At 49.5% G+C, this 15,963-nt stretch overlaps 1 protein-coding gene across 1 annotated transcript in view; it reads left to right on the top strand.

Moving 5' to 3' along the window:
- Window positions 1-924: 924 nt before the first annotated feature.
- LOC115600050 (olfactory receptor 14A16-like) overlaps window positions 925-15,963 on the top strand; it is an 87,061-nt gene continuing 72,022 nt past the window's right edge. Inside the window, exon 1 of the mRNA XM_030468284.1 lies at window positions 925-1,192. Coding sequence (XP_030324144.1) covers window positions 925-1,192 — 268 coding nt within the window. The remainder of the gene's footprint in view (window positions 1,193-15,963) is intronic.

Genomic DNA, 15,963 nt, shown 5'->3' on the forward strand with positions numbered 1-15,963 from the left:
TGAGTTTCCATCCCACCAAGCTGAGCCAGAGACAAGTGGAAGAAGAGCCTGAGGAGAGACCAGACTGGAGCAGAAAAGCCCTGCCCTGAAGGAAGTCTTGAAAAGTCCCCTCAGAAATATTCTGGGCATCAGCTGGAGCTGTGAGCAGCTCTGATTCCCTGTCTCAACAGCACCAGGACCTGCCCTGGGCTCCCTGTCTCCTGCCAAGCCACAGCTTCTGCCAGCGCCAGGGAGCTCCCCGGGCAGGCTTAGAACTGCCCCTGGCAGACAGGCAGCAGAGTCCCTGCTCCAGCACACAGCCCCTGGGCTGCAGGACCCTGCTCTTAAGGACAGCCCTGGGCACCCCTGCCTGCACACCCCCCCTCAGCCCCTGCGGCCATCCCCAGCAGAAGGTAGCCCCATGCCCTCTACTTCTGACGCGACTCAAGGATAGCCCTGCTCTGCCAAACTGTAGTAGGTGCCACTAATTACCAGGTAGTGGGCATGAGCTTGTGTTAAGCCCACCTGTGCCTTATTAGGGCGGGCCCCAACTGGACATGAGCAGGATAAGGGGGCCAATAAAAGGTGAGGCCTGAGACATAGGCTCAGGTCATTCCTGAGCAAGCTGGCAGAGAGGTTAGTTGAATTTGGAGCAGTAGCTCTGTGCCTGGCTAGTCAATCCTGCAGGCAACAGACTCCGCATCTTTTATGCACTCCTGTGGGAACACCTGTTGGACCTCAGAGCGCCGTGCCCTAAGAGAGGTTTGTTTTGCAACATCTGGTAAAGAATGCGGGCACAGACCTCGTTCTAGTCCCTGCTCAGATGCATCAGAAGAAAGGGAGCCAGTTCAGCGCAAACGAACATCAGCAGAAAACCCAAGCAGTTGGGTAAGAAGATATACTACTTTCCCTCTTTATCACTGACTTGCCAAGAAAAAGAGAAAGATGGCACTGTCATCAAGCAGCCCCGCTAATGAGAAGCCAGTGACATGGACGAAGAAACAAGAAGTCTCCCCCTTCCTGGCCGCTGCGGCCTTATGGGAACTTTGGCAGGAGTTCGGTGACCTGTTGGGAGGCTTCTATACCCAAGAAATGAATAAGAACATAACTGGATTAAATAGCACATATGGAGTGGTAATCAATGCCCTAGAAGAAATAAAAGCCGAGGTGGAAGCTGCCGCCATCGCAGCACTTCCGCCAAAAGCTAGCATTGGTACTACAACGCCATCACCATAACCAGGATCCGGTGTTGTCGCCACAGCGCCTCCGCTACCCACCCCTGTTCCTGAGGGTGGAAAAACCCGGAAGGCATTCTTAGGATTGAGGGACAACGGCCTTGCTATCAAGGGCATGACAGGAAAATCACATCATTCTATAGCTGAGTTTCTATCAGATATCGGGCCAAAGGAAGAAGAAGAAGCACCTGCTCCGAGCACCAAAAGAAACGAACAAAAGAATGTGAAGATGCCGACAGCCCATGACCCCAAGATGGGCGTCCCCAGCTGCTGCTTTAAACCATCCCTACTGCCACCTCCCAGCTCAGAAAAAGAGCATGGGAAAGAAGCGGCCACCCCACCAGCTGCACCCATCGGCCTGGAGGACAAAATAAAAGCCCTCCTGGAACAAACAAATCAGGCCGTGAAATCCTTCGAGAAAAGGATGACAGACATAGAACAACGCTCGTCTTTCCATAAATATTGAGACCCACCCACCCTCCATGATGATGAAGAGGAGGACATTCCAACTCCGCTGTTATCAAGAAAGAACAACCAAGGCATCAAAGGTGCTGATAAACCCCGACCCGGAAGATGGTCTGGTTTCATCCGCAATGCTATTCTCGAAGGGGATTGGGAGGCCAGCACCATTGCTTGCCCCGTTCTGCATGATAACAACAGGCCACCTCAATTTGAACAGCACAGTTGGAAAACCTTACAGCAAGCCAAGAAGACCCTGAGAGAGGGAGGATTAAAATCAGAGAGTGGTCAGGCTGTCCTGGACTGGCTCTTCACTGCTGACACCAATTGCCTCCACGACTGCCGCAATCTGGCCAGGTACCTGCTGACTCCCTCCCAGCAGATTGTCTGGGCCAAAGAATGAGAGCACCTGGCCCAAGTAGAGGCAAATCACCCTCGAGCAACTGAGGATCCACTATTAAGTATAATCGCCGAGATGCTCACGGGCTCAGGACGCTATGCAGATGTCCAAGTCCAGCTTCAGTTCCCGACTGATCTCCACCACGTCGCTGTGCACCTAGCCCGCCAAGCCTTCTATGTGGTCCCAGAGCCTACTCCAGTCCCTTCATTTCCTTCCATCAAGCAAGGGATGAATGAGCCTTTTCAACATTTTGTTGACAGCAGTCTATCATGGGTCAATCCAAGCTGGGAACAGAGCAAAAGGATTCCATGTTCAAGCTACTGGCGTTTGAAAACGCAAATCCGAGAATGAAGTCACTGTTCTCCACTTTACCAAAAACGGCTGACGTCTCGGAGATGCTAGAAGTCACTGCCAGGGCCACCCAAACACAACAAAACCAAAGCATGGCCAGTGCCTTTGCCGCCGCCTTGGAACCCACTCAAAAGCTCCTCATGGCAGTCGCACAGAAACTAGACAGAAGGGGAAATCGATACAGAAGGAGAAATTGATCAAGGGAATTCACCCCTTTCTGTTCTCGATGTGGAGCCACAGGCCACTCAACAAGAGCTTGCTCAGCCACAGTGTGGTGTGACCGGTGCCAGAAAGACAATCACAACAATCTGGCATGCAGGTCTGCAAAAAACGGAAGGTGCAGCACACTAGGCCCCAGCGCCATGACACAGGTAGCCGGGCCAGCGCTCTACACCAGCTCCCCGCCCCAGCCACAAGGGGAAGCCTGGGTATCGATGTGCCCTCAGCAATAGACGTCACGCTCACGACAACACAGGTGCACCGGATACCGATGGGAATATGCGGACCAGTATACCAAGAAGAAAGCACAGTTGGAGCCTTATTAATGTGCCATTCTTCTACTTGAATCGCAGGACTTATTTTGCTCCCAGGAGTTATAGATGCGGATTATACAGGGGAGATTGTGATTACTTGTTTTACATTAACGCCACCCCTGATAATCAAAGCAGGAATCATAGAATCATAGAATCCTAGGGGTTAGAAGGGACCTCGAAAGATCATCTAGTCCAACCCCCCCCTGCCAGAGCAGGGCCACCTAGAGTACATCGTGCAGGAACGTGTCCAAGCGGGTTTTGAATGTCTCCAGTGAAGGAGACTCCACGACCCCCCTGGGCAGCCTGTTCCAGGGCTCTGTCACCCTTACAGTAAAAAAATTTTTTCGAATATTCAACTTGAACCTCCTGTGCTCCAATTTACACCCATTACCCCTTGTCCTATCACTGGTCATCACTGAGAAAAGCCTAACTCCATCTCCCTGACACTCACTCCTTACATATTTGAAAACATTGATGAGGTCACCCCTCAGTCTCCTTTTCTCCAGACTAAAGAGACCCAGCTCCCTCAGCCTTTCCTCATAAGGGAGATGTTCCACTCCCTTAATCATCTTAGTAGCTCTGCGCTGGACTCTTTCAAGCACTTCCCTGTCCTCCTTGAACTGAGGGGCCCAGAACTGGACACAATACTCCAGGTGCGGCCTCACCAATGCAGAATAGAGGGGGAGAAGAACCTCTCTTGACCTACTAACCACACCCTTTCTAATGCACCCCAGGATGCCATTGGCCTTCTTGGCCACAAGGGCACATTGCTGGCTCATGGTCATCCTCTTGTCTACCAGGACCCCCAGGTCTCTTTCACCTACACTGCTCTCCAGCAGGTCAGCCCCCAACCTATACTGGGCCATCGTGTTGTTCTTCCCCAAATGCAAAACTCTACACTTCCCCTTGTTGAATTACAGCGTGTGCTGAAAATTCGCACACAACCGTGCTGTACTCTCCACATCCGTAGCCATAAAACATCTTTAGGCCTCGGGGAAGGAAATGCAAGGGCTGACTCCCTCGTCAGCCTTGGAATGCATGGTTCCATAAGTCAGTTTGGGAAGGCTCAAAACAGCCATTTCTTGTTTCACCAAAATGCCAGGGCACTGAAGCGCATGTTTTAAATTCCGTGGGAAGATGCAAAAGGGATTGTTAAAGCATGCCCTCAGTGAGCACAATTTGGCCCTGCCCTAGGTGTGGGAGTCAACCCATGTGGTTTGCAAGCACGAGAGATCTGGCACATGGATGTCACCCACGTTCCGGAATTTGGACGACTCAAATATATCCACGTGACAATAGATACCTTTTCAGGCATGCTTTGGGCGACAGCTCAGACGGGAGAATGTAGAAAATCCGTGGAGGCTGAAGGACAACACGTAGTCACCAATATGGTTTAAGTGAAGTCGTCTATTAACAATTCACACTCGCTTTATATAGAGCCCTTGTTTATATGACGATATCTTGCAGGTGACTATATCTTGGCCACAAATCATGTTCTCACAGAACTTCTGCTGGCTACATCATTATCCTGTTGTTACTCTTTTCTGCTGCCAGCTCCCTTATCTTTTGCCTATAGCTCATCTTTCAGTAACCTTGCAACTAGGTCTCAAGGCCCTTAGCTTACTCTAGCTAAAGCTAAATAGTCAGGATTGCTCACATGTCTCTTTTCTTCCAGACAGTTTCCCAACAGGAGAAGGGTTTACATATGGTCTGTGACCTGACCAATTGCTTTGCTGTCATGGGGGTCCCCCAAGTAGTAAAAACTGACAATGCGCCTGCTTATATAGGTGGAAAGGTCAAGCAGTATCTTGCTACTTGGGGAGTAAAACACATTACAGGAATCCCTCATTTGTCTACAGGCCAGGCGATAGTGGAAAGAGCTAATCGCACCCAGAAGACATATTTACAAAAGCAAAAAGACAGCAAAGACATGGACCCACAGATGCGGCTTAGCAAAGTGCTTTTTACATTGAACTTCCTTAGTCTAAGCCACGATTCCCCTCAACCTCCCGTGTTACTGCATTACTTGTCCCAGAAACTCAACCGCATGCCGGAAGTCCAAATTAATTACAAGGATCCATCTACAGGTCAGTGAGTAGGGCCCAAGCCGCTACTTTTTACTGGAAGAGGTTATAGCTGTGTCTCCACAAACTCTGGACCTCTTTGGGTTCCCAGTAAATGGACACGCCCTGCTGCGACCAGATCTCTAAGGGACAACCTGACACCCATTCCTGACAACGATGCATCATCTAGCAGGTCAGAAAAGTCATGTGTAGGACATCTCATACTTTTGAACTTCACATATTTTTTGTGTTCCTTTTCAAAAACAAAACAAAACAAAACAAAACAAAAAGGAGGAATTGTCATTTTTGTTGTATTTGTGTTTATTAGAGCATATGTACTTATTGTAATTATCATTGTAATAAACGGTTGTTCTTCACAAAAAAAAAAAAAGGGGGGGGGGGGGGGGGAAGTGTGCCACTAATTATCAGGTAGTGGGCATGAGCTTGTGTTAAGCCTACCTGTGCCTGACTAGGGCAGGCCCCAACTGCGCATGAGCAGGACTAGGGGGCCAATAAAAGGTGAGGCCTGAGACACAAGCTTAGCTCATTCCTGAGCAAGCCAGCAGAGAGGTTAGTCGAATTCGGAGCAGTAGCACCGAGCCCGGCTAACCAATCCTGAGAGCACTATTTGTGCGGTCCTGCTGGAACACCTGTTTGACCTCAGAGCACCATGCCCTAAGAGAGGTTCGTCTTGCAACACCAAACCTTTTCCTCCTGCCCACCAAAATCCTCCGCAAGGATCCCAGCAGCTGTGGCACAGGCTGCCAGCTGAAAAAGACACCCTCCAGGAAGCCCAGCTTCACTGCTCTGCAGCCAGAGACTCACCATGGCAGAGGCTGTGAAGATTTCTGCCCCAGGCAGCTCTCAGCTCTCCTCCCAGCCCAGGCTGCCTTTCTCCTCTCTCTCCCTCCTCTCCCCTGTCCTGCTTCTTGCAGGCAGTGCCCTCAGCCCTGCTGAGCTCTGCAGAGGAGCTGCTCCTGCCCAGAGCTGTCTCTCTGCAGCACTCTCTGCTTACCAGCAGCTCTCTCAGTCTCAGGAACCTGGCCCAGCATCACAGGACTAGCGCCAGACTTTGCCACTTGCTCAACTCTCTTGGGGCTCCCTCCAGCTCTCCCTGGGGCTCCCCCGGAACCCAATGTGACACACACTGAAGTCATCGTTCATGTCCCCTCCCTCCTTTCCAGCACAGCCAGTTCCACTCTAGAGACACAATTTCTACTTCTCCCACTCTCACACTGGGCACCCAGGCAGTGCTAGGAGGAATCTCCTTTCCCTCCTCTTCCACTGATAGCCATGAGTGACACTGGAGGTGCCAGGGCTGGTCCTAGACATGTGTGGGTCCCCAGCTCCAGCCCCTCAATGTCCTTCTTGTTGTGAGGGGACTTGTTGCCCAGGGCTGACCCCAGGTTCAAGGGGCATCCTTACTAGTGATGAATGCAGGGGAACAATCACCTCCCTGGTCCTGCTGCCCACACTTTTTCTCATGCAGCCCAGGGTGCTGGTGGCCTTCTTGGCCACCTAGGCACATGCTGGTCCGTGTTCAGTCGGCTGTCAACCAGCACCCCCATGTCCATCTCTGCTGTAATGTGCACCATTTATTAGTGACTTTTGACCAAAATGCAGGACCTGGCCCCTGGCCTTGTACAACCTCAAACAAAGGTCACCTTGGAAGGTTCAGACTGGAGGGAAAGAACCAGAAGTCTCACCCCCAGGGTATCCTCATGTTAGAGGTTTACCCAGAGGGGTCCTTGATCAGCCCAGGATTTTGTTTACACAGCAAAGCCAGTGAGAGCAGAGGGACACCAGAGAAGGTCTGAAAATGCTGGGGTGAGAGTTAGGTGGGAAAGCAGGAAGGGTGACAACAGCCTGAAGGGAAGGAGCTGCAGGCATGGACACCGCAGGACAGCCTGCAGGAGAGGTGGCCAACGGCTCTGTCAAGGAGTGAGGTCATTGTCCCCTTGGCCATAGCAGTGTCCTGTGGGAAAGCAGTCCGCGGAGGCTTAAGGATTCCATGTGCACATCAGTATGATTGTATGAAATCGTTTATTAACAACTTGCACTCACTTGTATAGAGAAGTCTTGTTTACACCATCATATCATGCAGGTGGCTTTGTATTCCAATTACACAAAACATTCTCACGGAACCATCTTCTCACATAATTATTTTCCTCTTCTGTTGCCAATTAAGTTATCTCTTTCCCATTAGCTCATTCTCAGAAAACCTCTAACTAGGCCTCAATAACCATTAACCCAATGTAGCCTAAGTCAGGATTGCTCACAACCTGTATATTTCTGAACTGTTTCCCCAGCATATTCCCCTTTTTGCTTTTTGAGCAATTCTGACTTATTTCATTACATAAGATAACATGCTAATGCTATATTGTCATAAACAGCATACTACTAATGCAAAAGCAATAACATATAATTGTATTATATTGTCTACCTGGACTTCAGCAAAGCATTTGACACTGTCTCCCACAGCATTCTCCTGAAAAAGCTGGCAGCCGGCAGCTTCAACATTAGCACCCTGTGCTGGATTAGGAACTGGCTGGATGACCGGGCCCAGAGAGTGGTGCTGAACAGGGCTGCATAAGGTTGGCAGCCAGTCACTAGTGGTGTCCCCCAGGGATCAGTATTGGGCCCAGTTCTGTTTAATATCTTTATCGACGACCTAGACGAAGGGATTGAGTCCATCATCAGCAAATTCGCAGATGACACCAAGCTGGGAGGAAGTGTGGACCAACTCGAAGGCAGGAGGGCTCTGCAGAGGGACCTGGACAGACTAGAGAGCTGGGCCGATTCCAATGGGATGAGGTTTAACACGGCCAAGTGCCGGGTCCTGCACTTTGGCCACAACAACCCCATGCAGCGCTACAGGCTGGGGACAGAGTGGCTGGAGAGCAGCCAGGCAGAAAGGGACCTGGGAGTCTTGATTGACAGGAAGATGAACATGAGTCAGCAGTGTGCCCAGGTGGCCAAGAAGGCCAATGGCAGCCTGGCCTGTATCAGGAACTGCATCGCCAGCAGGTCCAAGGAATTGATTCTGCCCCTGTACTCAGCCCTGGTGAGGCCACACCTTGAGTACTGTGTCCAGTTCTGGGCCTCTCAGTTCAGGAAGGATATCGAGGTCCTGGAGCAGGTCCAAAGGAGGGCAACCAGGCTGGTGAAGGGACTCGAGCACAGACCCTATGAGGAGAGGCTGAGAGAGCTGGGGTTGTATTACCTTCATTGCGCCACTAGCGCTCATCGTCTCCAGAGTGAGGCTCTGAGGAGTCTTGAACCCGGGGCCTTCAGCATTGCAGTACTGTGGCGTAGCCAGCTGTGCCATCAGAGCCTCACCTTGTGGGCAATGAGCACTAGTGGCGCAATGAAGGTAATACAGTGCTCCAAGAGCAACTGACCTCTCTGATGCCTAGCCCAAGAGTGAGCTGCCCTGTGGCTGTGAGCCTTACCTTTTATTGGCCCCCTGGTCCTGCTCATGCTCAGTAGGGGGCCTGCCCTAACCAGGCACAGGTGGACTTGACACGAGCTCACACCCACTCCTTGGCAATCAGAGGCACCTGGTTGCCTTGTTACTCTACAGGTACCCTTTTAAGGTGATTTAGACCAAAAAATTTATCTTTACACTGGTAAAGATTGCTCCAGGGGAGCAATTCCCACAGCTGCCTACAATTTATCTTGGTCACAACTTAGAAAGATGTGGGTAGAAAAGCACTGAGTAATTATATTCATTGTATTAACATACTAGTGAGCTACCACTGTACTGAAATACACACCCAAGGCTAGAGAAGACCACTGCTAACCAGAAGATCCTGACTCTTTAAGCATAGGAAGTGACATTTTTGAGCATTGCCACTCCAAATGGAACAGAGAAACCAGTTAAACAACAATAGAATCATAGAATGGCTTGAAGGGACCTTAAAGATCATCTCATTGCATGGGCAGGAACACCTCCCACTAGATCATGTTGATCCAGGCCCCCTCCAACCTGGCCCTGATCACTTCCAGGGAGAGGGCATCCATAACTCCTGTGGACAACCTGTTCCTGTGCCTTACAACCCTCAGAGTAAGGAATTACCTCCAAATATCTAATTTAACAATCCACTTTTCAAGTTTTAAACTGTCTTGGTTTAATGCAGTGGTGTTTTGAAAGCAGGGGGGGTTGCAGGGGTGGTTCCTGTGAGAAGCTGCTAAAAGCTGGCAGAGTTCCAGTCTTGGCACCACAACCAAATGCCTCTCATCTCTCTTGTTCTATCAGAGTTGGACTCTGCAGCCACTCAAAACTCGAGAAAAACATATTTTAGAATGAACTATGACCCAAGAATAGAATCAAGCCAAGCCTGAAATGATAATGAAGGAGAAGGAAGAACCTTCAGGGCAGTAACCCTGACCTGGGTTGGTGATTGTCTCCCTGAGTTTACACCTGAAAGCAGTGAATTAACAGCCTCTTATCTCCAGGGCCTGCGGGTTTTGTGTTGAGGTTGGATCAGCATCACCCAGCTGTGATGTGTCCCCTCCCCCTACCCATTCCACAAGCCTGATGTCCCCAAACCCCTCAGGACCCAACCCTGCTGTCCCCCCCTGCCAACTTCCAACCTCACCAACCAGGTCAGGTCCCTCCCCACGGAGGCCCCTCCCTACCTTTTCTTCCTCTCTCTGCCACTTCCCGCGATCGCGCTGCCGCTCCCAGGAGGTTTTGCTCTGCCGCCCTGGAGCTACACCCATACCCCCCTCCCCACAGCCAGAACCTGGTGACCTGGTGACCGCCGGAGCATCGCCCCCCCCCCTCCCCACCGGCCTGGGCTGTACCCCCCTGCATGTACTGGGGGGTGCTGGGAGGTGATGGGAGGGGGGTGGTTATCCCAATACTGCCAAAACTGGGGGCAAGCAGCACAAGATGGGGGAGGCAGGGGGGGTAGGGAATGGGTGATGAAGGGAACTAAATTTATCCCTGGAGTGAGGGCAGTGGGATTGGCAACCTTCCAACCACTTCAGGAGGGTTGAGGAGCTGTGATTGGGTCTCCCCCCACCTCATTCAGGGATTCCCAACTCCTTCTGCTTTGCAGGGCTGTGATAGGGAATCACCAAGTCATCCAAGCGGTTTGGGGGCTGCAGCCGGGGACCCTTAAATCACCCTGGAGCCAGGGACTAACGATGGCAAATCCGGAATCCTTCCAGGGGACAATAACCCCAGGGCTCAGGAGCCACAATTGGGGATTCCGAAAACATCTCAGGAGACCCCAACTCATTCCAGTGGATGACAGCTCATCTTGTATGTGGGTGCAATACGGGAATCCCAAGGTCTTGGTGGGATTTGGTAGCATGACAGGAGACCCAAACTCTACTTTGTTAGCACACTAGGGCTTCTTTCCCAAAGACAGGGTGACTCCATCTGGGCAAAAATCTCTCTGGGTGCCCTAAGGAAAGGAAAGATTTCAGTCAAAGCGTTATTTCGGATAAAAATAACTGAATCCACCAAGAACTGAAATTTGACATCAGCGAGCAACGTAGGAGAAGGTTTAGGATCCGCTCAGCCCATTTACACCATCCATCAGGGTGAGAGTCCCCAGAGATGTCCTGACTGCAGGAGATGGTTTAGTGACAGCTTGGATCTACTCCAATGGTGACACCATCACACAGGCACCATGTCCTACACCTGCACTGACTGCGGGAAAGTTTTCAGCAGGAGATCAGATTTTATCCAGCATCAACAGGTCCATAAGGGTGAGAAACCCTTTAATTATTATGACTGTGGGAAGGAATTTACCCAGAGTTCTACATTATCACAGCATCGCCACATCCACATGGGAGAGAGACCCTATAAGTGTCTGGAGCGTGGGAAGGACTTTACCCGGCGTTCCAATTTATCAAGCCATCACCGCATCCATACAGAATAGAAGTTGTATCCCTGCACTCACTGTGGGAAAGCCTTCAACAATAGCACCTCTTGGATTAATCACCAACATGTCCACACTGGGGAAAAGCCCTACATGTGTCTCCAGTGTGGAAAGAGCTTCATAGCCAGCTCGGGTCTCTCCTATCACCTATGGATCCATAGAAGTGAACGTCCCTACAAGTGTCACCAGGGTGGGAAGAACTTCCTTCAATGCTCCCGTTTGCAGACCCATCAACGCCTCCATACCAGTGAAAAGCATTAAAGCTACACCCAGTGCAAGATGATGAGATTTTAGTGGAAATTAGATTTCATCTGTCATTACTCGACCCATCACAGCCATCACCAAGTATGAAGGGTCAAGTTGACCTCATTTTCCAAGCTCCATCACACCATTGATGCTTTCTTCAGCTTCTCATTGTAGTGAAATGAGGCAATCAGGTGTTGCTAATTACGAGGTGGGAGGCGTGAGCTTGTGTTAAGCCCACCTGTGCCCAATTAGGTCTTACCCCAGCTGTGCATGAGCAGGATTGGGCGACCAATAAAAGGTGAACTTCCGAATGCATGCTTGGCTTCCGCTCGAACTCACAACCTCAGCGTTGCTCGGCTTTTGTACTGCTTGTATAAGTGCCATGCGCTAAACTGATTGTGCCACTGGAGCTCATTACCAAGGTGAGGCTCAAACTCATAACCTCAGCATTGCTCGGGTTTTTACTGCTGTATAAGGACTGCACGCTAACCGATTGCGCCACTGGAGCTCACTCCTCATTTCGCTGCATCTTGAGAAAAACAAAATGGAGTCAGATCAGAAACTGCTTCATAACCCACCCAAAATTTGAGTTTTAATATTTGTTTCAGCATCGTGAAAGTTTTTTACCAAATAAGGAAAAAACAGAAAAATATTTACAATTGTGTCACCCTACTAAAGGGATGTGGCAGGATGGGATCCTGGACACTTTTCCTGCACAGCAGGCTGGGAGTGCAGCTGAGGGAGCAGTAGAAGAGGGAGGCAGCACACTGCAGGACAATGCTTACAGCAGCAGAGCAGGATCATCTCTACTACATGGTTTTTAAATACTTCTAGGGATGGTTGTTCCACCACCTTTTTGGGCTGACCATTTCAACACCTAGCTACTCAGTAAAAAATTCTTCCTCAGATCTGACCTAAACCTCCCCTGGTGCAACTTCAGGCCAATGTCTTCTTGTCCTTTCATCGTTCACTTGAGAGAAGAGGCCAGCACCCACCTCAACACCACCTCCTTTCAGGGAGTTCTAGAGAGCAAGAAGGTCTCCTCTCAACCTCATCTTCTCCTTACTGCACTTTCCCAATTCCCTCAGTCTCTCCTCAGAACACTTCTTCTCCATTCCCTTCACCATCTTGTAGATGCCTGTAGACTCCAGGAGCTGGCACAGCTCTTCAGAGGAGCGTTACTGCTCCTTGCCTGTCAGGAGGGATGCTTCATGAGCTCTCTTGAAACCTCCGTGACACCATGGGTGATGTGATGGGACACCTTGAGCAGCCTGCAGTAAGACTTCTGTCAGTTGTCTCCTGAAGTAAGAGAATTAAAACTCGAGTGGTTGGAATGAGCTGATGAGAGCTCAGTAGAAAAGAATCTGTATGAAAAGCCCCAGAACATCTTCCCTGCCTGATTGGTTGACTGATATCTTGTGAAGCAGTAGTTTTACAAAAATAAATAAAAGTATTTGTTTAAAGAAACATATATGCAATGTTTTTACAAAAATAGAAGTATAGAAGTAGTAGAAATGTATAATCTATAGTTTAAGGGACCCTCATGGGAATTTACTAGCTGAGTAACATAGGTAGGTGTGTGTATGTGTCAAGGCTTAACACTGGCCCGACAATTAAACCGAGTAACAGACGCTCTCTATCAATCTCTCTCTCCTCCCTGATAAAGAAAGGAGAGAGAATAAGGGAGAGGGACTTATGGATTGGAAACTAAAATACACAGCTTTAATGAAACAGCAATGATAAATAGGAAAAATTACTAAATATATACAAATGTACAGGAAAATGGATACCATGTTCCTTCCCTCCTTTTCCCCCAATAACACTCGTGTCACCACCGAGGCTGCAGGGCATCCCTCGAAAGTCCAGGCTGGACTCCTGGAGTCGGCAGCAGTCGGGAACTGGAGGCAGGAACACACAGATATGGGCTGGCACGGATCAGGAGCACAGGCAGATGAACGGACGGAATCCTTCCAGGATGGCGGGTGAAGGAAGGGAAGCAGGAAAGGCAGGAAGGACAGGCAGCCGGAAGCTGGAAGCAGGAAATCTGGCTTGGCCCTCGTGATGACTCAAATTTATACTGAGTATGACATATATGGGATGGAATACTCTGTTTGGTCAATTCTGGCATCTATCTTGTCCGTTCCTCCCCAAAGGAGGGCTGCAGGTGGGACCTCTTTCTTTCTTCTGGAAGGTAAAAGTTTTCCTCAGAGCTGCACAGTGTTTTTGGCTCTGCATACCAGTCTCTAGCGGTAACTATAAACATCAGTTGTTATCAGTCCTAGAAGCAGGCACTGTCTGAGAAACTTGCTGTTAATTTCAGCAAATGCAACTACTTACAAGAGACTTAGCTAAAAGAAAAGTACAAGACAGAAAATCACCTTTATCCTGGCCCAAACCAGGACATTATGTAAAGGGTATATGTGATAATGGAATGTAGTATGGAAAACTAATCCATGAGAGCACATTATGGGATATATGAAGGTTGCTGGAGTCTGTAGAAGGATTAAAACTGAGAAAAAATAATTTGATGTTCCTTTTGTGTTTATAATTGTGCTGCATTTGTGTAAATTTTCATTTTTATTTCGGTTTTTTATGCTCTACTGTTGTGAAGTTTGTGATCATTGTACATAGTGAATAATGTTACTGCATGTAATGCCACCAAAATCTCTGATTTGGAGTGCCCTATCCTAAAACACATCAGATTGTATAGTGCACCTCTTGAACAATTGAATTAGAACTGCTTTTGGAGAACTAAATTCACAGGTACATCAATCCCAAGGGTGTTGCTACAGAACCCTTAGCTTTAGAGGTGACACTGCTTGAGGAACAAGGATTCTGCACATCATAAATATCACCACTGCCTGAGCTGAAGAAGCTGGAGTGAAGATGCTAAGCTTGTAGCCATCATGATGTCATTGCCTTACGATATCATCATGCCTTGTGATATTTGTACTGATGGGGTGAGGGAACTGGATTATTGAGATGTCATTTGAGTATATGGTTTTTATGATCCAAGCAATCAGCTTTTGTGATTGCACAGCCTGAACATTGAACTATCTTCTTTTGTGCTTTTATAATATGTTTATTCATACATACTACTGAGTGATTTGTGTTCCCTAAAAATTGCTCGAAAAGAAACTTCAATTGTTAGAGAAACACAACTGATATTTTGACTGTAGAGAGAAAGACCTTAAGTGTCATTTCATCTTCATCTGATCAAGGTGTATTTGGATGGTCTCAGGAGGCTGTCACTCTTTGTTTACCCTCCAAGGATAAATTTTCCCTAGAAGTTTTTCTCTGTCCTGGGAGATGGACTCTCCTTGGGCTGTTGTCTTGGTCAGGCCACAGGATGTGACAGTCCTGTGCTGTTGTGCCAGCAGCAGGTGCTTGTGCTGGAGTGCCCTTACATTTCCTGCAGCCCCACAGGGCTATGCTTGGCCACTCAATTGAGGGGTTGCACTGACTGAGGTTGGAGCACCCCAGACATCTCCAGTGTCATCCATGGCGTTCATGGGAAGAGGAGGGAAAGGAGATTCCCCCTGGAACTGCCTGGGTGTCCAGTGTGAGAGTGGGAGAAGTAGAAATTGTGTCTCTAGAGTGGAATTGGCTGTGCTGGAAAGGAGGGAGGGGACATGAACGATGACTTCAGTGTGTGTCACATTGGGTTCCGGGGGAGCCCCAGGGAGAGCTGGAGGGAGCCCCAAGAGAGTTGAGCAAGTGGCAAAGTCTGGCACTAGTCCTGTGATGCTGGGTCAGGTTCCTGAGACTGAGAGAGCTGCTGGTAAGCAGAGAGTGCTGCAGAGAGACAGCTCTGGGCAGGAGCAGCTCCTCTGCAGAGCACAGCAGGGCTGAGGGCACTGTCTGCAGGCAGCAGGGCAGGGGAGAGGAGGGAGAGAGAGGAGAAAGGCAGCCTGGGCTGGGAGGAGAGCTGAGAGCTGCCTGGGGCAGAAATCTTCACAGCCTCTGCCATGGTGAGTCTCTGGCTGCAGAGCAGTGAAGCTGGGCTTCCTGGAGGGTGTCTTTTTCAGCTGGCAGCCTGTGCCACAGCTGCTGGGATCCTTGCGGAGGATTTTGGTGGGCAGGAGGAAAAGGTTTGGTGTTGCAAGACGAACCTCTCTTAGGGCATGGTGCTCTGAGGTCAAACAGGTGTTCCAGCAGGACCGCTGTCCTGGTTTGGGCCAGGATAAAGGTATTTTCTGTCTTGTACTTTTGCTTTTAGCTAAGTCTCTTGTAAGTAGTTGCACTTGCTGAAATTAACAGCAAGTTTCTCAGACAGTGTGTGCTTCTAGGATTGATAACACTTGATGTTTATAGTTACTGCTAGAGACTGGTATGCAGAGCCAAGGACACTGCTCAGCTCTGAGGAAAACATTTTACCCTCCAGGGGGATAAAGAGGTCCCACCTGCAGCCCTCCTTTGGGGAGGAACAGACAAGATAGATGCCAGAATTGACCAAACAGAGTATTCCATCCCATATACGTCACACTCAGTATAAATTTGAGGCATCAGGAGGGCCGAGCCAGATCTTTTCCGGATTTCCAGATTTCCAGACTTCTGGATTTCCTGATTTCCCTTCTTCCCTTCCTTCACCTGGCATCCTGGAAGGATTCCGTCTGTTCGTCTGCCTGTGGTCCTGATCCATGCCAGCCCATATCTGTGTGTTCCTGCCTCCGTTTCCCGACTGCTGCCGACTCCAGGAGTCCAGCCTGGACCTTCCCAGGGCTGCCCTGAAGCCTCGGTGGTGACGTGAGAGTTATTGGGGGAAAGGAGGGAGGAATGTGGTTTCCATTTTCCTGTATA

The sequence above is a fragment of the Calypte anna genome, chromosome W, assembly GCF_003957555.1.
Source record: "Calypte anna isolate BGI_N300 chromosome W, bCalAnn1_v1.p, whole genome shotgun sequence".
Taxonomy (NCBI): domain Eukaryota; kingdom Metazoa; phylum Chordata; class Aves; order Apodiformes; family Trochilidae; genus Calypte; species Calypte anna.